Below are 24,674 nucleotides of genomic sequence, written 5' to 3' on the forward strand. Positions count from 1 at the left end.
CAACATGCGGGGATCAGCCAGGGTAACAAGCTCCGGGGGGCTCTCTTATTCACCAACAGCCTGCATGTGTCCCTGGCATTTCAGAATCAGTGACGAATCGATACAGCAGAGCCCCCAGCATCACCCATATAGCTGGGGAACAGCATTGCTTCACAAACACTACTCCACAGCGCCACCTGTCGGCACCTATGGGCTTCACTTTGGACCGACAGGTAACTGATTAATTTGCTGATCTCTGCTGTGGACATGGGCGATCTAGAGGCACACTGAACATTTGATAGATATATACTAACAGTCAAGTTTTTACACACCACGCAGGTTTTACCACTTTTCGATTTCTCATAAACTGCAGATTTTTTTATTCTTGTTAAGCACTGGAAAGTTGAGTGAACAACTACAAATGAAAGTTGAAATAAAACAAGTTTCCCCCATAACATGGAAAGAGTATGTAACAGTGCACATGACATCCTGGTAGCCGGTTGTGCGGTGAGGGTACAGTCAAATTCCAGGCTGTCCTTTAACTTTAAAAACACTAGTTAAAGGGTTTCACCCCATGAGCAGTATTTGATGTCCCTTGCAGAAAGAATGGCTCAAAATATCTCTGCTGTTATAGCTGCTAGAGGTTGCTACTTTGATGAATCAATGATATGACATTTTCTTGCTAATAATGGTACTCAAATGGTAAGAGACGTTCACAAGTCACAAAATTAGAGTCTCCAGTATGGTTCCAATTTGACATTAGTATTTATCAAAAATTTAACCGCCTATTTGCTTTTCTTCCATTAGTACCTGATGTGACTAGATGGGAATCACCACTTGAACAGTTCAAAAACTGCTTGTATTATGGTTCCTTAGGCTTATATACATTTCCAAAGTAATTGCCATTTAAATAAAATTTCTGTAAGACCCTAAGTACTTTCATAATCTAGATTTTAAAGCTAATACTTCATCAAAAATAACATGATGAAGACAAACTTTAATTAGTGTGATCAGTTACAAACAAGCCCAAAGAGGGTCCAAACCAGTTATGTACACACACACACACGCACCTGTATCTTTGTGGGTACTCTCCATTCATTTCTATGGGCAAAATCCTAATCCCAGGAATGACAACCTTAACCCAGCCCTACCCAAGCCTAACCTTAACCATAAGTAACCAAACAAAATACAAGACTTTTGGAATTTTTAGTTTTTTGATTGCAGTTACAGATTTTTATAAAATTCAACTTTCCCTTGTGGAGACCGAAAAAAAAAAAGGTCCCTAGAACGTCAAAATAAGTTATCACATTGTTGGGACAATGTAATGTATACCTGGACCTTTTCCGATTAACAAAAAAGAAGCTTCCTGTGTATGAGGCAGTCAGACCAAACTGCCCCCAGCTACGTTAAAGTGATGTGATTGTTATCTTCATTCATTAGCCAAAGACCCCGTTAGTTGTGCTGCCAAAGTACAGTAAATGCATCACAATTTCTAAAGTAAAAACTCCAATTAATGGGTAAAACTGACTTGCCTCTCAGCTCCTGTGCATGCAGGTGCTCCATTAGTCATGGGAGAGTGATCAGTGATATTACTGCTCAATCGAATTATTTGCTGCGCTATGTTTTCACTTTATTAAAACCGTTAAATATCAATGCGTGATGGAAATCCGAATAATTTAAGACATAACACACAGGACGTGGGTCACAACGCAGGCACGTTTTAAGTTGTAAGGAAATACAGCTCGACTTGGAATGGTATGTCAGAAACGTATTTTGGGATATACCTGCTAAATTATGTTTTTGGGACGTACCTGCTAAATTATCAGATTTATGGCAATCTACGTCGATCTGTGTCACTATACAACACGACGTGGGCTATATATAATTTACGACACAGGTTAAGCAACGTCTAAGTGGTGCAATCTAATGTGGGATAACACTCGCAATATAACGCGCTTTGTCATGTATCGAGTCTGCAATTTGAACTAGTGGCAAAACAAAAAGCGCGTTTGTTGGTGCCGTCTGGCGACACGCTTCTCCGGCTCCAGCTCCTATACTCTGTGCACAGCTGCACATCTTGATGTGTTTAACGCCTTTTCTGTTTGGGGAGTGTTGTACACTCAGTGCTTCGTATGTGTAGAAATTTCGGCAGAGCCTCAAAGACTCCTACTGTGCGCGAGTCGCTATCAACGAACCGAGTCCCCGTCTCTGCAAATGGTGAGCATTCTGTACATTTGTTAGCAAAGAATATCAAGTGTATTTTTAGTACATGTTAAGCGAGTAACATGCAAATGTAGAAATTCTCAGCGGGCGCAAAAACTTTTGACTGGTAGTGTAAGTTACATATTCCTCCATTTACTGACGCCCAACATGACATTGGCTGAGGGAGCCGCAGAAGCAGGTACCCTCTCGCCACATACACCATGATTTAATCACTGCCACTATTCACGAAGCACGGACAGGAAAACCCCAGCTGTGCACAGCACGTCTCCAACCATAGTAAGACCACCTTCAACTCAGCCCTGTACTGAAGCCCATACTTTACTTTTAATTCACAGCTTCAAGAACAGCAAGCAAGAAAAATGAAACCACTCCCAGCTACAATCATAGGAAAGGTACTTAGGTACTTTTACCCTTATAGCGTCTTTCTCAGGGAAAACAAGTCAATTTATAAGGTAATGCTACAAGTTAATTATGGACATTGCCCTTGCTTGAAGTACTGTATTTAAATGACTCCTTTTTTGGGCGTCTCTGGACTGATGCAGACACTTCAAAGCATTCTACACTCACAGCTAAATGTTACTGAAAGGCATTGCTCCATGCATGGAGGGAGCCTGGTGACATGCGTTACAGATGCCGTTGCCAGTGATGTGTTCCTCATGTGCCTCGTTCGTCATCGACCGAGTTACTCCGTCTTTTTTCCAGTAATTGGACCACAGAGCAGTGCACTCCTAGACACGATGACAGCACAGAAGTGAACCGTTAACCGCACTTGTACCCCTGCTTCAACACCAGCCGTGTCTGGAGCAGCACCCCTGGGTTTCGGCATGCTCCCCATTCCTGTCATGCTCCGATCCCAAACCTGACAATGTGTGACATGCTTTTGTCTGCATACCCCCAGCGAGCGTGACTTGGGTCCTTAACAGGTATAAAAAAGCCCACGGGCCCTTACCGCCAACCGCTCGTGATCGACCACCAGGGGGGGTGGCGGTGGAGGAGAATCCTCCGCCGTCTCCTCCGCTTGTGCAGCCTTCTGCTGCTCCAGAGAGGTTCTTTTACATTTCTTTGCTGTGGACGCACCTGGTACATAAGGAATCAAGCACATTAGACAATGCCATGCACAGGGTGTGATTTCACACAAATGTACAGCTATAAATACAACCACAAAGAAACAACTATAAAGTGAATTATAAGTGACAGCAGAGGCACGTTGACACAACCCACGTTTTCTAGGCCCCCTACAGAATTGTGTCATTTATCAGGAAGACAAGGGAACAGACCCTGTTCACTCTCAATCTGAACAGATATAGCAAAAGCCGTTCCCGTTCATCTGGACACGGGGCAGATGGCTGTGGTCTGAGGGGGCAGAGGAGATACCAAAGGGCAGTAGTGCAAATCGATAAGTTCTGACCGGAGCACAGGTCTGCGTTTGGGGCAAGACACCCTTGTCCTACGCTACCTTCCTTGTCGAGGTCACCCATGCTGGCGGTCTATTTTACCTTCCTTGTCGAGGTCACCCTCACTGGCTTCCAGTTCTGAGCTCTTGGGCTCCACAGCACTTTCGCCATCCTCAGCTGCCTCCTCCCCACCTCCCTCGGAGCTCCTCTTGTTGGCCTCGCTGTCCAAGCTGTCCAGTGACTCGTCCCCGTTCATGCACTCCTGCGGCCTGCCAGGCAGAGATGCTTTCTCTGCTTCAGGCTGGGGGCCCGCGAGACCCACGGGTGGCTCGTTAGAGCTCTCCTCTTCAGTTGACAGTGCATACCCATTGGGCTGAGGCCCGCCTTGTGGGGTGTCCATCGTATCGCATGAGTCTTCATCCTGGGTCAGACAGGAGTCGCTTGGTCCGGCTGTGTTTGACTCCTCGGCCGTGTCATCGGCCTCCAGTCCGCCACCCGACTCAAGTCCTTCCTCGGGCTCCTCCCCTTCGACCTCCTCCTTTTTCAGGTAGGTCCTCTTCTTGCGGATGATTCCTCTCCCCCACGAGGGCCTCCTCTTTGCCTTGCGCTTGATCTGATCTGTGATCAGAACATTAAGCATGGTTCTCAACCCTTCGCAAAGAACAGCAGCTTAGAATCACATTAAGCATTTTTCAGTACAATGAAATGCAAGAAATGAGTCCAGTCTATAAACAATTAGTGAACGGAAAATCCTAATGCACAAAAGCTACTTGCTTAATTACTTTTGAACGAGCCTGAAATGCATTAATTGAAAGTAACAGCAACCAAATATTCAGAATAAATTTATAAAATTCCCTGTTTTGCTCTTTCCCAGCATTGGTCCTACTAGATAGGCACCAGAGCCAATGAGTGAAAAAAGATGTACTCGTAATTACCGAGAAGGCAATTAAATCTACCTCCCCAACCCACCCACCCACCTTGCAGACAATTGCTTTTTGTCAGTGAAATCGATTGCATTGAACTAGAAGCCCTTCAGATATAATCTAACACCAACCACATGCTGAACAGAGACGAGAGGCAGGGCAGAAAACAAGCTGGAAACTGGGATCGGGATAAGAAACATGCCCAGTGACACCAACCATAAAGGTAAATCCATGACTGGCACATTAGTTTGGTTTTATGCTCTGCCATTAAGATAAAATAATTATTATGAGGATGCAATTAGAAACAGGACCAATGGGGGGGGGGGGTTAATCAATCGTCTCTTAATATTCACAGCAAATGAGCACAGTCAGACAATTATGACTTAAAAATTCAATATTGGTAATTTTTTTAGTGACTGGTAAACAAAATTAAAGTTCACGCTCAAGCACTGAATCAGTGGTAGGGGGAGAAATGCCTGTCTGGAAGAGATTCCACTTCTCAAAAACATTTCACCACGGGCTTCAGCAGACGTTTCGGATTTTTTTTTTTTTTTAACTCCATTACCCACCTCGCTCACATGCACATAGCTTGAGGAGCATATTTTAATCCGAGCGCTTTTAACACTGACACTGTAGGACAGGCTGAAACTCAAGGACTCCCAGCTGTCAAAGGCCAAAGGTTCCATATTTTCCTAAAACCATTAAAATGAAGGCTCCATTCTAATGCACAAAACCGTATAATGATCAGGCACTGGTTTGCCCAGGACAGAACACATTTACCTGCTGCCATTTGGCTGAAACAAGATACTATAATACAAAGTATCAAAAATTCACCCTTGAAACTATCATCTGTTTTATTTTTCATGTTACTGTAACAGGGGGCACTTTCTACCTTGGGATGTTTTGTTTGCACATTTATAAAGATACAGATTTTGATGCCAAAATGAAGCGACACTGATCAGCTCTTGATACTAATGTTTCTTAATTCCCATAAAGTCACGTCTGGTCACTGCCCAAATTAGTCTTTTCTCATTCTGCGTTCCATTTGAACTCAGAAATTTCAACTGGAACGCTCCCCTCAAGTTGGAATTCCTACTCATGAACTCCGAGGAATCGACACAACCCCGAGCTCAGAATCCAAGATAGCTGCACACTTATCATCAATAGAAGTGAAATCTGTAGTTATATGCTGTTTATTACCACTTATGTCTTATTTGTGGCTCATTAAATCTGTTGTACACTAAGTACTGTCCAACTTATCTATGGATGTGTTTCTATGGAGTTTTATGCACAAAACACTGTGTAATGTGTTATCAACTGATATTGCTAACAATGGCTAACAACTGGGCTAGAACTGGATTGCATGCTTAGTCGGATTTTATGTTGGAGTTAAGGTAGTCCGGGCTAAATGTAAGTGAGTGAACATAAAGCCCATATAAACTGAGGTACCTTAAATCTGACAAGTTGTCCAGCTAAGCAGGAAATCTTACCTTTTGAAACAGGTCCCTGGTATTGTTAAATGGCTTTTCCAACTTGTTGTACTGGAACGCATTTACCTCGTGTGTGACATCATTCCCAATTCCGACCTCTGAGGTAAATGTAACGCAGCATTATAAATGCTGCCAGTTGAATGACTCATTGTCGTATATGCTCTCTGTATTTTATATATAAAACCACACACACACACACACACACAAGCATGTAAATGTACTCAGGAACCAAATTAAACCATTATGGATTCATAACATTTTCAGAAATCCATGGGGGGGGGGGGGGGGGGGCACCAGACAGCAGTGAGGGGATGTGGTCTTAGATGTACCACTGGGGCGCTTCACAGACATCTCCCTTCACTGGTTGCCCCCCAAAACACCTCAGGACTTAATCCTCATTCACAAGCCTCCTCTGAAAACAGCGCAGTTTTTTTCCAGCTACATTCTCAGATATCCTCAAGTAAAGAGCAAAGCAATTTGCTCAATTACAGATTTACATTTGATAAATTATTCTTTGTTAGTGTAAATACGGTAAATGAATCATTCACAATGTTGCCATTTTCAACCTGCAGCATTATAGTGCTTTATCTTCAGCAGGCTTCAACAGTCCTACTCCTGATGTGACTTGTGTAGAGGGTATGCACATGATGTCACAGTAGAGGAAGGTCACTGCGTACTCCCATTGGGTGGCAAAAAAAAATATATTAAATGAGTGGCAGCGTTACCGTTCAGCCTCTATGCCAGAAACACACATTTAACATGTGAAAGAGCCGTTGTACGACTACATAAGAACATAAGAAATTTACAAACGAGAGGAGGCCATTCGGCCCACCAAGCTCGTTTGGGGAGAACTTAATAGCTCAGTTGTTAAAATCTTATCTAGCTCTGATTTAAAGGTACCCAGGATTTTAGCTTGCACTACATTAGCAGGAAGACTATTCCATACTCTAACTACACACTGTGTAAAGAAGTGCTTTCCCAAATTCAGTTTAAAATGTTCTCCCGCTAATTTCCACCTATGGCCACGAGTTCTAGTATTTAAACTAATATTAAAGTAGCCATTTGGCTAAACAGCATCCAGACCTTATAGAATCTTATAGACCTGGATCATGTCCCCCCTTAGTCTCCTTTGCGCGAGGCTGAACAGATTCAGCTCAGCTAACCTCTCATCATAAGACTGATTATACAAATCAATTTAACAGGAAATTTGAGCTCTTTTTACATTCAGCTGAAAATTAAGACAGAAGCAAATGGATTGCTGCAATCTGAAGAAACATCCAGAAACATGCCTCTGAATCGTGGATTTATGACTGTCACTTCATGCTAATTATGTTAGATTTTTGTGTAAAATATCGCAAGTTATTAACTGTATTGACTACTCATCAGTTAAATATTTAGCATCATTCATTTATATTCTCCGTAACTTAAGGTCTAGTCAGCATTTATTTAAAAAAAAATCCATGATGAACATTATGTTCTACAAACAAAGGGGGGGTAGTGTTAGCTGGCCAAGACAAGCCCAATTTTCCTTACAAGGGGCTGCATGTTAAAGCACATTTAGACAGTCAGGTTACTTTCTACAAGATATGTTGTCAGGAAATCAACCTCCTGGACATATATGAATGTCCATGGTCCACTGGTCCTTCGGTAAGGTGTACGAATCACTTTAAATTTAAGGAAATAATCGTTTGTTTCTCAGTTTCTCTGAATGAAATCACCATAGTGCACAATGTTTTGCCTCGCAGTCTGTCTAAGGGGGAGTGTTCCGGGGGAAAGGGACATCAATGAAAGGGACACTCTAAAAATGAGAGATAGACTCCAAACCTCTCTTTCATGTCCCCCATGTTTACCAAATCAAAAGTCCTGTCAGGAGGCGGGATGTGTGAAGCCAGCAGTGTCTCCGAGGCAAACTCCATTTTAGGGTCATGACCCCCTATGCCTTGCAGTGCACATCTGCCCGCTCCTGGTGCCACATGGGTTGGGAAGTGTATGGCTTCCAAACTGGACAGATAATGGCAAAGCTATGGGGTCATGGGGCAGATGCCACATTATGAGGGAGGCTCTGTGATACGACGCCAAGAAATCCAGACATGGCACATTCTTCATTAAGGAATGTTTCATCTTTATTTAACTTTCCAATGTAACCATTGTGATCTAATCAGTTGTTAGCGTTTACCGAGACCTCATCTTAAAACCTTTCAAAATCAGATTATCCACAAACTGGGTGTACAGATGTACAAAATAAAGGACTTAATGCTGGAAATGAAACACTGCAGCCTGATGGGCATGTCTACACTTTCAGTGTTTGAGGAATTCAGTGTTTATGGGGTCACGTTAAAGACAGGGAATACACAATACCATCCCCTCACTGTCTCGAGTACGAGCTACGCGCATCACATTATAAGGACGAGATCGCGACTCTCAGTCTCGAGTACGAGCTACGCGCATCACATTATAAGGACGAGATCTCGGCTCTCACCGTCTCGAGTACAAGACACGCGCATCACATTATAAGGACGAGATCATGACCCTCACCGTCTCGAGTACAAGACACGCGCATCACATAATAAGGACGAGATCGCGACTCTCACAGTCTCGAGTACGAGCTACGCGCATCACATTATAAGGACGAGATCTCGGCTCTCACTGTCTCGAGTACGAGCTACGCGCATCACATTATAAGGACGAGATCTCGGCTCTCACCGTCTCGAGTACGAGCCACGCACATCACATTATAAAGACGAGATCTCGGCTCTCACCATTGCCAGTACGAGCCGCACACACATCACATTATAAGGACGAGATCACGACCCTCACCGTCTCGAGTACAAGACACGCGCATCACATAATAAGGACGAGATCGCGACTCTCACCGTCTCGAGTACGAGCCACGCACATAACATTATAAAGACGAGATCTCGGCTCTCACCATTGCCAGTACGAGCTGCACACACATCACATTATAAGGACGGGTTCACGGCTTTCACAGCCTGAAATGTCATGTTATAAGGAAGAGTTCACAGCTGTTATGCTCAAGGTTTTAATGCACATTACAATCCAGTCTGATTTATTACAGTCTTTACAAAGACCCCATGATTCAGTATCAGCCTAAATGACATTATCCTGGCTAAGTTAACTGAAAAAGGGGGCAGTACTACTCCAGACGGGGGGAAGGAGGGCCAACACACTACTTGTTCCCAGCAAATGGTCATGGCCAACATGCACAAGAGGCATGTTATGTCGCAGTCCGCTGAGGACTCGATTCAGCACACAGGGAGGCTGTGTGAGAATTACAAGGTCACCAGACAGACAGCGATCGCCCTTCAGGAAACCCAAAACGAGCTAGAGGTCACAGTGCAAGCCAACAACATGACAGGAAGTCATCTTGCTGTGTCATGAAAAAACAGTTTCAGAAGGGGAGATGAGTAAGATCAATGCAGGCTAACAGGAATTAAATACCCAAACACCCAGGCAGGTTATTGCTAATATTAGCCTCAGTATTGTAAAACGGTTGCTAAGAGACCTGGGGTTCTGACAAAGCCCATGGGATGCACACCTGACCATCGATCTACACAGAGCCATCTCGCAGGAGGAGACTGAGCATGGTGACATGCAGAAACGGGGAATAATTATTTGGAACACACGAGTTGTGACAGAAAAGCTCCAAATCTGAGAAAATGTGTCGACTTTCTGAAGAATGCATGGATTCCTTACAAATTGTGAAAGATGGGATGGAAAGATAAGCCCATGATAACAGATGATATTACTTGAGGTCATGGTCCACACACTATAAGGCAGGAGCAGACGTCCCTCAGACCAGAGTTTGACTGTACTCACACTTCTGAGATATCAGGCCTCAAATCCAGTGATTCGGCGATGTGCTTGAGAGACCTCAACAGCTATAACTTCAGCTACTGGTGACAACAGTGATGATAGTATAAATGACTGACCTTTGGCGTGCAATGCACTGTACAGGAGAACCTCAATGTCGACCCTGAGGTCTTTTGAATCTTTTTTTTGTTTTGTATAATTTTTGCATGGGAAAGCAGCCATGGCCTGAGCAGATCCTAAAACTCATCCGGCTCTATACACCAGGGACAGATATGATAATATCTAATGTGAAACACCCACAAATATCAGGAGATTCCCATCAGAAAATCTGGAAACTAAAAAAATGGCCGGTTCTCAGTAAGGTCAGCAAACTTAGATTTACTAATGTCGTAAACCCACTGGAAAGGTGATTTGCACATGACATGCATGTAATTGCTGTTTAAAAACAAAAAATAGAGGGTATATTTGGTCCCCACAAGGTAAGGTATATCTGAACCATACGCACGCACGCACATGCCTACGAGGAGGGAAGGGACAACTTAAACAAAAATTTGAATAGGACATTTTCAAAAAGGGCTGGACGCTTCACTGCAAATTAACCTGCCCATCTCACTGGGACAGACACGGTGCGTTTCAGGCCAGGCTGACCTCAGGGAATAATGGGTAATGAGAAAGGGTCTCTCTGATGGAGCTCCCGCAGCACAACCATCAGACGAGGAGGTGTTTCTGGATGCTCTACAGAATTAATGTGCTCCGGCTTTAAGTATAAAAAAAAAAAAAATGCCACTCTGGTCTCTCGCCCATGCTGGGAATGTTATTAGATGATTTCGGCTAGGAGGAGATGTCCGTGCAACATGGCCTGTGTTTTTCAATGACCCAAATGAGCTCGATAGGGAACGGCCCTCCCGGTCCTACGCCTCGCCAAGCCAGCAGAGAGCCCTTTACTGTACACATCTAGCCCTTGTCCAGTACACCTGCCTGAGAGGGGCGAGGCGTGTTTGGCTTGTGCGTTGGCGTACTGCAAGAGGCACGTCCACACTCAGCCACGAGGACAAAGACCCAGAGGGAGAGCTACAACTCATGCAGTATTGTACATCCCAGGTCCTGAATCGCTTTTTTAAAAAAAAAAACACACACACCAGCCAGACGATGCAATCTCAGCTCTGCTCACACGGGGCGCCTCACCTTACTCTTCTCTACCCTAAAACTTTTCCCTGCTAGAACCACAGCAGGGAAAGTTTATATAATTCATAATAATGATCATTAAAAAAACTGCACCTTGTAATTTGCAACGATAATGAAATATTGACTGGATGAAGCTGCTGGTGAGAGCTCATGCGGCGGGCTGTCAATAGAAATACGAGCTGGGTGAAAGTTCAGGGTGATATCTGGAAACAGTAGAGTGTCATCTGAGCCATAAGATGTGATGCTGGCGTTGAGTCCCCAAAACGAAGCGATGAGATCTACTGCATGCCCAAGGCTCAGTCCATGTCGAGAAATGACCACCAGTGGCTCTCTGATGCACAAATGCACCCCCGGGGCATCTGAGCCCCTGGGCATCGAGTAGAGCAGTCTGACAGCTTCACCAGTAACCTCCACATCATGGCCAGTGTCCCTTTACTGGGACATCAGTCACCTGACCCGACAAATCTCTTTGGGCCAGCAGTGGGGAAGAGAGCATTTTCAGCAATATCCAAGAGGGAGAACCAGCCAGAATTCCCGCCCAAATATGTTTGCAGATAATGAGTCCTGACTCCTGGGTTATTACGTTACAGGAGGTTAATGGATACATTGGATTCCCTTAAAACTGGAGGAAAATCTCGGCTCTGCCCGCCCCGTCCTCGGCGTGCAGCGGGGGCACCCAGCAACTCGGCTGGAATAACAATGGCCTCATTTGGAGAATAAGTCACAGCAGTCAGCTCGCTTCCAGAGTGGCACTGCTGAAGGGATCAAGGTGATAATGCAAATTAACCTGCCAGAAACGGTCACATCCCCATCCAGCTGAGGTCCCGCGCCTGCTTTCGGAAATTGGAGCCACTTGCCCTTTTTTTGGCTGCCGCCAGTCCTGGAAGGGCTACGTGACAATTAAGGGCCAATGGACCAAGAGTTGGCAGGGTGGACTAAATGGGTGGACATGTAGGAAGGAATCAGCGAGACGGTACAGTGGACAGAAAGCGGATTTCCAGCTCACTGATGGAACCAGACAAATGGCCAAACCCTGGAAAGAAGGATACAGACAGAAAGAGACTCTCCTTGAATTAAGTCTGCTTATCTAGAGAGTCACAATACAGACAACAGACTCTCCCTGAAGAAGGTCTGCTATAACTACAGGAAGACAGACACTCTCCCAAAATAAGGTCTATCAGTGCTGGGGTGACGTGAGGCACAGAGTGTTTGGATGCTGGGCCAGTGAATCGAACGCTGCTGGTTCAAATCCCAGTGTTTGCAAAGTGAGTTCAGCTCTGTGCTCCTGAGCACGGCCCTTAACTCCCCAACTGCTCCATGGACTGCCCGACTTTGCTTTCTCAAAATGTACATCCCTTTGAATACAAGCATCTAGGTAAATATTATTATTACTAGTATTATAATTAGTAAGAGATTATTATTTATTTGTAATGAAGAGAGGAGTGAGACCGTATCAGAAGACAGAGACACTCCCTGTAGTCTGCTGTACATAGAGTGAGAACGCGCCACACACAGAACTCAAGTCCATTATGAACCGAGCTCCTACCAACAGGACAGCATCCCAGGCTCCCCAGGGACATGAGTGCCTCACGGACTGCAGGTATTGGCGCACAGCTGATCCTGCACGGCTTGGGTAAAAGTCAGCACCCTCAGGACGACCACAGCTGTCCTTGATCGAAAGGTCATTTCTGCCCCCAGAACCGTAAGCCCGGTTAGAGACTCCAGCGTCATATGGGACCCAGTCTGCAGACAAAACACAGCAGAACGGCAGGCACTCAAACGTCCTACAGACAGCCAGCTTAGCGGCACGGGCAGCCCGCTACTCGGCTGGGGATACGATGCCTACGGGCCAGGCCAATTAGCACTGCAGCCAGCCGACGTCCCAGGAGCACGCGCCGAGAAACGTAGTTCAAGCCCGATTCTAATGAATGCAGTCAGGAAAGCAGTTGGGTAGACTGAACGCGAAATGCACGTCCCTCTAATCTGGTATGAAGGACAGCAGCAGCGAGGACGAGCGGCAGAAGCCGGAAGTACGCATGGCGGCATGGATCCCGTCGCTAAACAGCAGCGTGGAAGTTGGATGGCGAGGCCAAGGTGGTTGAAGCACTGAGCTCTATCCCCTTTAAATCAGGGTATCGATCCAGGTCAACAAGCGCGGTGACCGCAAGACGGCGCCCCCCACAGGCCCGCCCCCGCAGCAGCACCAAGCTGCCACTATCACTGAACATCACCGTTCAGCAAGGGCCTTCACTGTGAGACTGACAGTACAGTCTACAGAAAGACAGCACCATAATAGCCATTTTTATCATAACGTAAAGATACGTTTTCCTACCAGGCAATGCAGTCAACCCCTACTTATAAACTAAACGATCATTTAAAAAGTCAACCACTCTAAAGTGTGCGTGCGTGTGTGTGTGTGTGTGTGTGTGTGTGTGTGTCTTAACCAGTTACCAGTCAACAGCACATCTCAAACTAGGTCCTACGAGAGACTGGCTGATAAAGACACTCCTTACACGGCTCACGCCAAGGTGCAGCCAGAAACTACGGAGCGCGACCACCCTGGCGAGAGCGATGCGGAGCCAGCATGCAGAAAAATCCATACGGTGCTCGTTTAGAAGGAGGGGAGCCCCACCACTCTCCTGATCCTAGGTGACCGGCTCATTACAGAGGAGCTCTAGTGGGGCATCTGTCTGGAAACTCGCGATCAAAGCGATTAAAGCACCGTGACGCGTCGCTCTATGAAACTAGTGGTCCCCAACCTGCCAGAACCGCTTACGGATCATTCGTCAGAATATTCCTGAATATTACCATCAGATTAATCAAACGCAGGCAGGAAGCAGAGGTCCCCGCAAACCTCTGCCCAGACCTTTTAGCAATAAAAAATTCCTTCATGTAATGTGTGGGTAATGCCAGCAAGTAAACAACTGTCCATATGCAGTATTTTCAGATACTGCTCTGAACAGCAGGTAGCACAACCTCCCCCCATCATCGGAGCACTCATGACCCCCCCACCCCACCCCCTGCCCCATACCTCCAGCTCTCACTGCTGACCCCTACTGGGCCAGAGAGCAGATTCAGGTAAACAGCTATAATAAAGCAAGCTTGGCTGCACATATTACACCCGTGTCACTGTTACGTCCCCCTCCCACCCAACTACACGTCCCCCCACCCCATTATTAACGCGTCTTCCGGGCCTCGTTGGGTAAACATCCGGAGTAAATGGGTCATCAGTGCATGCGGATAACGAGCTGCCAGACTGATTAGCACTTTTATTACAATCTCTGTCGACACCAACCGTCTCAACACAATGGGAATCCCAAACCTGAACACGTTCCCCCAGGAGGCCTGTCGCTACGGTCGTGAAAAAGTACCCGACCGTGTTTGGCATGAGCAGTGCTGTACACGGTAACCGCAGTAACCACAGCCTCCTTATTCCCTCCTGTGCAAAAGATTGTGACAAAAGTAGACATGCGGTGCCCTTCTGGGAAATTCAGGGAAATTTACCCTCAGGTGCTGATCTGTGAAGGTAACCTGGATGGTTACAGTGTAGCCCAGGGGGCAGGTGCTGGATTGGGGCCTGAGAGGAAGCTGGTGGGATTAAGGCCTGATGTCAGATGCTCATCACAATAGACGTGCCTCTCTCGACAGCCCACAGATGCAGCTCTCAATGCGCCTCACAGATGCACTTCACCAACATTGGTGAACAGTCAGAAAATCAAAGTGGCTCACTGATGAGGCTCTAAATCCATCTTACAGATGTGGCTCACCAATGTAGTTTCCTTAACAGCTCACTGATGTGGCTTCCTTGATGGCTTACAGAAGCAGCTCACCGACATGGATTTCTTGACAGCTCACAGACGCAGCAATCTTGACAACACAGCAACGTAGCAATCATAACATCGTGCCTCTCTATGTGTGCCCCCCCCAAGCTCCAAGGCAATGCTGCCTCCTCCCGATAAGATTCATGATGTCTGGACACATTTGAAGAATTTATGCATAGATTTGGCGATGGTAGAGTGAACAGATGCCGCTATCAAGCCAACATTGTTTTATCGTTGTTGATGCAGTGATACAAGGTCTAATTTGATCTAATCTATCCCCAGAAAGCCAAGATCTGAGTAAAAGGGCAACTGGAGGGGCGGCGAGTGGAATTAACAAGCCCCTCTTAATCATCACAGTCTATAAAGGATTATTGTGGCTTTTTTCCAAAGTTCCACAGGAAATCCTTGTGGAAATAAGTTAGTGCCATTACGGAGTCACTGTGTTCTCTTTACCTTGTTCTGTGTTTGAGTTTTAAGTTCACTTTTTAATAAATGACACAAACCTGGGATATTTACCCGAGGGAAAAGCATTTCATATTTCTACCTTATTTCTACTTTGAGTTCATTCCAGCCCCGTGAGAAAGAAAATGAACAAACAAACACACCAATAAAGGAATTGAGAGCTTGAACATCTGGCAGGGGAGGGTGCAACCTCGACAAGCTCCTTCCAGCGTCAGATACGAAGCTGATCAAATTTACAAGTGAAACCCGGGATACAAAGCCTGACAATGAACAGCAGACCTACCGTAAAGTCTTTGAGAAGACAGGAGCACCATAAATGATGAGATTTCCCCAAGCCACAAAACATCACTTTGATGGATCCCCCTCATCCAGGTCGTTGTTACCCAGAGAGTAGTGTAATGACAAAGCTTGAAAAATGTTTATTCTCTCTGAAGCACCTGCTTGTAGTACCTGTTAGTGTGGTACAGTAAGAGGACCCTCTCTGACCTGTTCTATGGACCAGTGTGAGAATGCTGACATGTTGACATACGGGATATTTAATGTTCTACTTTCCACCAAATCACTGAAGGGCAAAAGACAGGCACACACACCGCTCTAATGTCTGAGCTGTCAAACACACATCCAGGGCCCAGTCACTTGCTCCTGTCCAATCACAGTCCTGCTGTTTCCCAGATAAGGGTGAGGAACCCGGCAGCCTCATCTCGGATCACAGGGCTCACAGGGACCGAACCGCAACCTCCGCCAATTTAGTTTGCTACCAACCAATCAGGATTCAGAGCAGCACTTCACTGGCAACACACTAGGCCATCATATACAGTCACATCAGGGCTAAGCCAGACTCCATGCACAGGGGTAGTGATCTCACAGGGTGGTGGCATTGCATGATCAGCACCCTAACTGCAGGGTCCAAGTCCAAATTGACAGATAACACACACAAAGTGGCTGCAGAGCTAGAAAGTGGGACAACATTTCGGAGCATTCTGTCACAAGAAGAGCGCTTCTGGGAAAATCCCAAACCAGCCACTGGTGAATTCATACAAATCCCAAAGAGTCTGACTTATTGGCTGGACATTAAACACCACAATCAGCTGCTGGGATCAGATCAGAATGATAACAGCTGACAAGAGTATACAATCTGCCATCAGCCTGTCTCAGAACATGCACAGCCGTGTTTAAGAGGCACCTGTGGCTTATTAGAGCACCACTCATCTGGAAGATGAAGTGTGTGCTGCAAACACCACTACCTTCTACAGAGAACCCCGTGGATGGAGAAGACGGGATGCAGATGCAAATAGAGCAAACAGCTGGACTGCAGGGTGTCTGCAAGAAAGCACCCTAGCGGTAAGGCCTGGGCGATATCAAGAGCTTAAAGCCAGGAACGACGACTGGGCCTCGAGTCTCAAACCAAACACCTGCTGGAAGATATAGAAGGCCTCATTTGGAAATTACACTGCACATAGTGACTTCTCATTTACTTCACATGCAGCCTTATATACCAGCTGTGTACGGCACAGGATCGACAACACCTTCGAAAAAGGCTGTCTCACCTTCAGCCCCAACACCAAGCCTTTACAGATCGTATGGAGCTATGGGGGATGGGAAACAGATAAGTGAACAGAGAGGCTCCACACCCTGTCGTCTTTCACATGAGCCTTCGTGTAGAAGTCACACTGCTTAGAAAAAACGCCCTGAGGTCATCCCTTGATGGATCTGCCGTCTTGAAGAGACGCATTATGAAAATTGAAAGGACAACACACTACACACAAAACTCCCCATGCCTCCATTTGCTTTTGAAAAAGCCTCAAATAATGATCTCCTTCCTTGGCTTCCAGTGTTTATGAATTAGAAGCGGCTGACGCTTACGTCGCCCTAGAAAAGAAAAAAAACGGCAATTTCAAGCCAAACGCAGGTAACTTTTGGAAGTCAGCTGAGGAACCCATCGCAGATTTCGCTCATTACGACACGCCACCGTCAGATGGACTGCTTAGAGCATCACATCCCACAACCCACTGGGCGTCACTCTAGCACCGACAGCATAGCGTAGCGGTGACAGCATGCCCTGCCACCCGCACCCCCACCCCAATCTCCCAGTTTGCAACTGGCTGCTTGAATGACAGCACATCGCAGCTACTCTTGATGGCAGAATGTGACTTTTCCCCAACACGTCAACAAGCCATATTGAATGACAAAAAAAAAAACAAAAACACAATCCAGAAAATCTAGCATTGCGCCTAACAGCCAAGTCAGACACGGGCCAGGGGCACCCAGAGCTGCACTAAGGGATTCCAATCTTACCCTCAAATCCACAACCTGCTTTCCTCTCCCGAGTGTCTCCCATTTACTCATCTTTAATGGAATATGCTTTGTCATTTGCACAAGTATGAGTACAAGCATATTGCAATGCCTCATCACATCCGGTCTTCTCTCCTTTAAGAAAGGGTTAGCAATTCATCTGGCACCCCTGGAGTCCCTGCTCAAGCTCCTAACAGACTATGACTATTCTGCCGAGGACAGGATTCAAACTGATAACCTTCTGATCACAGCCACAGAGGGCTAACCAGTTGAGCCACACATTAAGTATACACTAAAGCACTCTCCACTCTTGTACTCCAAATGAAGTCCCCATCCACTTGTCACGCGGATCTTCTACCCAATCCCCACAAGTCTTATGACAAAGACAGGAACAGATCCTACCACTGGTGTGAGATTAAAACCAAACGGTTTAGCATGCAGCTGCACCCGGGATGATCATTTACAGCTTAAGCATCATGACGGCCCTGGTTTCACCTTGGGGCGCAGTGTCAGCAGAGCAAGCGTGCCTAGGCCAGCAGCAGAGCTCTTAAGCCAGGACTCTCACCGAAGCCCCTAACGACTGCTCCCACTCATTAGAGGGCTCTCTCATATTAAACGCCCCCTTTTCAGCATCGATCTCGCCCTTCCGTCCGCAGTAATACATGTCTCATGAGCACTACACCATCTTGTGGTGTGAAATGGCATTGCAGGAAATCTGCCTGCTCTGAATTATGAGAAAGCATTAAAAAGTGAAAGTGCTAGGAGAGTTCAGCATTACACTCAATACATGCATGTTCAGTTATGTGTGGTTCTGGCACGTGCCCACGAACCAGGCTCGACCGGTTCATCTCCCGCAGCGTGGTGCCAACGTCCAGATCTCACATGCCAGCAGCGGCTTCCAAATCCAGGACAAGGGGGCATCGGGTCAGGGGCCCAGATGTTTCAGAGTGTCTCTCCACAGACCACCTGCTGGGCTGGCCTGCCCAATCTGACGGCCAGAACAGACTCTGGCCCACGACTGTGCGGGTTGGGGTCACGGAGGGTCAGACTGGACGGGACTTACAGACAGACAGCCAGCCAACCTGCAGGAGCCAGTGCTGCAACATTCTCAACCCCATTAAACCTTTTAGAAACACTCACAGAACATACGGTGCAGATCTGATTAGCACTGCATGCTGTGGACCCTCATCAGCGTCCGCTACTCTCATCCCGGGCGATTCCTGTGGTTTCACGGTTACTGGGAGTCCTGCCCCATTGCAAGCCTCTGAAATATTTACAGGACACTCCACTAACTGTTGAATGAGACACACTAATCATATCAAAATGGTACAGACACTATCAAGGTGCAAATAATTATATGCACTGACAAACCTCTAAAACATGCTAACCTGTGCGATTCCTAGCAAATTTCTCTTAACTCATGTCACACTTTCTGAGAAACATGATTTCCTTAGTAAGACTAACTAGAAAGAATGTCCCGATGCCACACCACAAAACATGTACTGTTATTATAAAACAGCTGCAACCGAATGAGTTACGGAAAAGCATGAGTTACGGAAAAACAATGACAATTGGGTCAACATGCCAACATAAAAACTACCGTCCCCTCGATGTCATCAAACGGTCACCTGGACTCAGAGGTGAGAACGTATGACCTGGGTAAATAACAGCTGTGCTGAGACCGCTGAAGCGGATCAGGGAGAATAAACAGGAATATCAGTGTTTTATGATACAAGGGCACGCCGAAATCATTCCCCATAGACAGCATAAATGTACACATCGTTTACACACTCTAGTGTAAGGCCACTTAACCATTAACCCAAACCATTTTTCACACAGTCCTTACTGGCTGGCTACTAGATGCCATGAACTGGGTGTTCTGGAAGTTGGATGATAGCGATCCAAAAATTATACTTAATATTAAAAAAATCTCCCGCAGTTACTCATAATACACCAGAGGTTACTGCTGTCAGTCACCCATTTTGAATGTGGAAGTTGAATGTGGTTCTCATAGTTTGACGAGTCCAGTTACAGGTAGGTTTACCACACTCCACTAGCACCATAAAGAAACATACCAACCGACGCACAGATTATAAATGCCACGAGTGGTTGTTTGTGGCAGCCACACGACCGTCTGCTTGGCATGCGGCACAAACATGCATTAAAGTATCACTTAAGAGTCTGAACGCGCCAGTGCTGAGCGGATCGGCGGCAGAATTACACGCAGCCGCTGGATCCCTTTAGGACTCTGTAGGGATCTCTGGCTCCAAGCATCACCTCCATTTCCACGCGATCTGGCCAGATGACGCCTCATGAGCTGCCAAAGCGCCCAGGTCCCATGCAGGGTCTCCATTTGTTTTAAAACAGGCCTGGGGAGACTAACGGGCTCAGGGCGCCTGGCATGCATCTTTTGGCTCCCCCCCCCCTCTCCCGATCTGCCACCCGGCCCTTAATTACATCAGGAAGGTGGGACTCGCACTTAAGCTCAGCAGGAAAATGCACAGGAACTTCCCCCATGTTTGTGAGCGCACACTGGGTCCTCCCTTAGGCCCGAGTCCTCCGAAGGGGAGGCCGGCTGTCGCTGAGGCCTGCGGATGCGGAGTTACTCACTGATGCACCTGGCGGGGGTGTTCTCTGCCGTCTCGGCCTGGGCCGCAGTCCCAGTGGGCTCCTCTCCTCCGGCTGTCTTCTTCGTCGCCAGGGTCAGCAGAGGGACAGGCTGCTGCGGCTCGGACAGAGAGCCTGCATGTGGGGGGAGAAAAGCCTTACAGCTCAAAGGGGGTGGGGGGGGGGGGGGGGACAGAGGAACACACGGATAGGAGGAGCCTAGGCCCTGGATGGATGGACTCATGGCAGGAGTATGTTTTAACAGGGAAAAAAAAAATCCAATAGCATGACGTGAAAATAGCAATCAAAATTAAAAGGAGTTTCACCAAGTGATAGAGAGTCTTGTCCCCCATTGCAGAAAAACAGCCACATCAGTCTATCACCAACACGCCCCCGAGTCACAAGGCGGCGGGCGGGAGAATCTCTGGCAGGAAAGACTGGCAGGAAACACGCAATGAATGTTTATGCCGACAGATAAACGTTTCGTCAAGTGCTGGAACTGCAGTCTCAGATTCCCAAGACAAAGCAAAATACCTCAGAAAGAAAACATGTGGGAGGGTTAGAACAATGACTCTGTACAGGAATGGCAGTGTGCAGGGATGCTACTGCATCTATGGGGTTGCAGTTTAAATGCCTTTTTCTCCACTGTAACCTGTGGCAGTGCTGGGTGGTATTCCGGTTCATCCAGTATACCAATCTTAATTCCCCATATGGTATGTATTTTTAACATACAGGCACAACATAGCTGTAATGCTTCAATAGGCAGCAAATTATGTAATATTGTTCACTGCTAGAAGTGCTTTGGATCTGTGTAGAGCATGGGGACCCCTGTCAACTGCATGCACCCTTCTATCAGTTATAACTTCATAACATAATTCTCCATATACACAACTCTCATCCAGTTAAGTACACGTTATGATTAATAAAAAGTCTATAAAACTGAATATACATTAATAATCTAATAAAACATCTTGGTTACACGATTATGCTAAATGTAAATGAATTTTTAAAAATTATTTAAAAACATTAGCAAACTTATTTTATTGATGTAAATGCTTGCTGGGGGGAAAATCAAAAAATCAAAAATTGATACCGCAAATTTTTGGGTCATGCCACCAGCACTGACTGATATGACGGCGTCATTTTAAAAATGCACACACACAAGCTTCCAGTGTCACGCCTCCTACACTCTAAAAAGCCTTAAAATGCCACACATATGAACAGACCAACATCCCGGCGCCACTGCATCTTAAGGCATGTAAGTAAGCGAGCGGGCAACACTGCCAACATCCAGGCTTATCCTGGTAAGCAAATGGCACAACCAGGGGAGCCCACTGGAGGACTATGGGAGTCACTGCGATGCTTCAAGCCAGTGGCACACTGGTGAGGGGCCTGAAGATGGGGAGTGACATATCGGGGGTGCGAGGTTTCTGCGTAAATATGCTGTGTGTGCCTGAGAAAAGGTGACCCGCCAAACATGGACACACGCTCAAAGAAACCGGCAAGCGGAGGGGACCACCATGACGTGTTTTTAATCCTGCACTGCGCTGTGTATACAGGATTAAGAGCCCCCCCCCCCCTACACGGAGCGGACACAGTCACAGCACCATGGGGAGGGTGGGGCACCCTCCTATCTCGGGTGACTGGGAGTGGGCAGAAGCCAGCAGGTAGAAATTAAAAGTGGCGAACCAGAGATTAGGAAACGATGACAAATGCCCTCTGTATCCCCCCAAAAATATGAGGAACAGCTGGGGGGGTGACAACTGACAACAAAGCATAATACAGGACTGAACTTCAGAGGTGGGGGGGGGGGTCCAGCTGAAAGGAAAACTGTTAAAGAGCCAGACCTTTGAGATAAGGGCTAAATTGGCACGCAGCTGGTAGTGCGGCCGTCTCAGTATCAGGACGCCGGGGTCCCAGCCCTGCACTTGGGGGCTGGCGGTGGGAAGCCCGCAGACTAGCTCTGCTGCATTCACCGTTTGCTGAGGTCCGCCCCAAAAACACAGCAGTGTTAAGCTCTCTGGAGGACCGGAATAAAAACATCCTCTCATTTGGGGTGGATGTCGTCGATGATGGAACGTTCCAGGAACAGAAGTCGGCGCTCTATGAGTGTGCAGACGAGTACGTCCCCCCCATGCATACGGACACGGGGGGCCCCTTGCAGACTCACCCCTTTTCTTCTTTGACTCCTTGATCTCCTCACACATTCGGTTGAATTCGGGGTCCAGCTCTGAGGCGAAGATGGCATGTGCCGTGTCCTTCAGGCTACAGGCCCGGTGCCGGATGATTTTATCTAGGGGGGGGGGGGGAGAGACAGGCGGGAGAGACGGCTGTCAAGTGGCCCCTCACCAGGCGCTGAGAAGTGCCAGCTATATCTTTTAACATTAACATACTAACAAATCTGACAAATGAATGCTGGTGACCCCTAATGCCTTCTGGTTTTAATCAAAGGAAAGGGAGGTTTGCGATGGCAAACAAGCAAAACGAGGATTATTTTATCCCCAAATGCTGTGTGAAACTGCATGCCAGGGCTGAGCACACTGCAGCATAATACCACTGAGGGCTTTAGGTGAAAATAACCCGGGCAGTATGAATGTTTACCTCCAGGATCCTTATCTGGGTTGTACTCCAGGGCATTGCTGCAGATGAGGTCAATGTCAGTGAGGAAATCCTTCACCGTGAGATAGCGGCGTGTGTCTATTTTGGTCATGATGGTCGACAGATCCATGGGTTGTGTGATGACCTCCAGGTAGTCAGAGACCTGATGAGAGGAACACAGGGGAGGGGGGGGGGCATCCATCTTGACATCTTCATATAAATCCTGACCCTACTGCCAAATTTGCTCTGTACTCTGGTTATCCTTTACACTGGCATTTTCAGGTAATTAACAGCCTCCTTTTTTAGGTACAACATATTCCTGATCAAAACAACCAACATGCAAATAGGTTTAAAATGTTACAAATATTTCTGTGCATGACTATGGAATGTGCCACAGAAGAGGGTGGGGTGATGTACACATCAGTGTGTTCTGTCACCTGGCTGGCACAATACTCGACCAGGGGGCGCCCCCTACAGGCTCACCTCCTCGATGTCCACGGGCTTACTGAAGATGCTGAAGCGCTTGTCGGTGGCCAGGCGCTTGGTGACGTCCCTGAGAAAGAGCCGCAGCTCCCGCAGAGTGTTCTCCTCCTGCTCCTCCAGGCGGCGCTGCTCCTCCGGGGAGAGCTGCCTGGGGCCTGGGTCCTCAACCGGCAGCAGGACCTCTAGGGCACGCCGGGCTGGGGGACAGGAGAGGGCCATCAGTTACACCGCGGCTAGAGCGAAACCGGCCAGCTAAATTAAGATAGAATATGCATTTCAGATTCCGACATTGTTCAGGCGTGTTTGGGTGTCTCAGTCAGTGATTAAAGGTTTCAGCGATGAGCCAAGATCAGCCGGGTGATCACTCCCATCAGCGCTATCGGGGAAGGCAGGTGTCACGACAACTACGGAACGGCGGAGGGGGCCGCATAACCCGCTTCTCCAGACCCTGATAGAAGTGGGTCTGCTGTATTATACAGCGGCCCCCCCGCAGAGCACAGGCAGGTGCCCCCCACTGTGCCTTCAGAGGGGAATCTGCGCCGCATTTGCATTTGAAAGCTCTCCACTGTCGAGTCCCGTTCACTCGCCCCCGGCAGGATTAATTGAATCGGACCCCGCCCTGGGAGCTTTCGGCACACGGGCATCCAGGCACGCAGACTCCCACCCGACATCCTGCATTTCCCGGACAGAGTGAAGACGAGGAGAGGTGATGGAGCCACAGGCTTCACGCGAGGCGGCGAAAACACAACAGATCATTAAAAAAAAAAAAAAAAAAAAAACAGGAGTTTCCCAGAACGTCGAAAGCAAGAGATCACTGCGGGCTACTTATGCTCAGGCACATTTGGTCTTCCGGCTGTGGGTTTCACAGATGGAACAGAAATAAATCGAGATGGTTCCCCTTCCGGGAAAGAACCGCAGAAGAGACGCGAGACCCAGGACAGCATCGACGCCGCCCACTACACCAATTGGAAAATGTGAAGCACTTATGAAGCACACTCACTGCTGTGCTCCCTGCAGACAAACAGACCACCTGTGCCTTTAGAAGATTAAAAAACCTTGCACTTTAAAGACATTTCTCATAGTGCAGTCCATCACAGGAGCATATCACCTTAAAAAAAAAGTATGACTAAAGTATGACTTGTTTTTTTGTAAACAGAGCCGTTCTGCAAGGGAGGAACATGCCCCCCCGCTTCATGTATGAACGTCCACTTAATGAAGGTCAAATGAAGCAGCCCAGGGTGATGCTGCTTCGTCCGGAGCGGGGGGGGGTTTACAGGCAGCAGCCAGTTTCCTGTTTAATGTCTCGGCATCAGAAATCCACTTGTTTCTGATGAGCGTGCTCTTGGCTTCAGACCCCAGCTGTGCTCTCAAGCGCCTTGCCCCCCC

The 24,674-nt window shown here is 47.2% G+C and overlaps 1 protein-coding gene across 2 annotated transcripts in view; it reads right to left on the bottom strand.

Annotated features, from left to right (window-relative positions):
- The window catches only part of atad2b (ATPase family AAA domain containing 2B), a 60,838-nt gene that overhangs the window by 17,720 nt on the left and 18,444 nt on the right, over positions 1–24,674 (bottom strand). The window contains exons 21-27 of one of the 2 annotated variants that reach the window (XM_023799239.2): positions 23,289–23,485; positions 22,809–22,968; positions 22,378–22,500; positions 20,534–20,644; positions 20,211–20,342; positions 3,699–4,214; positions 3,152–3,279 (exon numbers count right to left, since the gene is read on the bottom strand). In XM_023799239.2, the coding sequence (XP_023655007.1) occupies positions 3,152–3,279; positions 3,699–4,214; positions 20,211–20,342; positions 20,534–20,644; positions 22,378–22,500; positions 22,809–22,968; positions 23,289–23,485 (1,367 nt within the window). The remainder of the gene's footprint in view (positions 1–3,151; positions 3,280–3,698; positions 4,215–20,210; positions 20,343–20,533; positions 20,645–22,377; positions 22,501–22,808; positions 22,969–23,288; positions 23,486–24,674) is intronic. The other variant, XM_023799248.2, reaches the window with a different exon arrangement.

This window comes from Paramormyrops kingsleyae, chromosome 19 (assembly GCF_048594095.1).
Source record: "Paramormyrops kingsleyae isolate MSU_618 chromosome 19, PKINGS_0.4, whole genome shotgun sequence".
Taxonomy (NCBI): domain Eukaryota; kingdom Metazoa; phylum Chordata; class Actinopteri; order Osteoglossiformes; family Mormyridae; genus Paramormyrops; species Paramormyrops kingsleyae.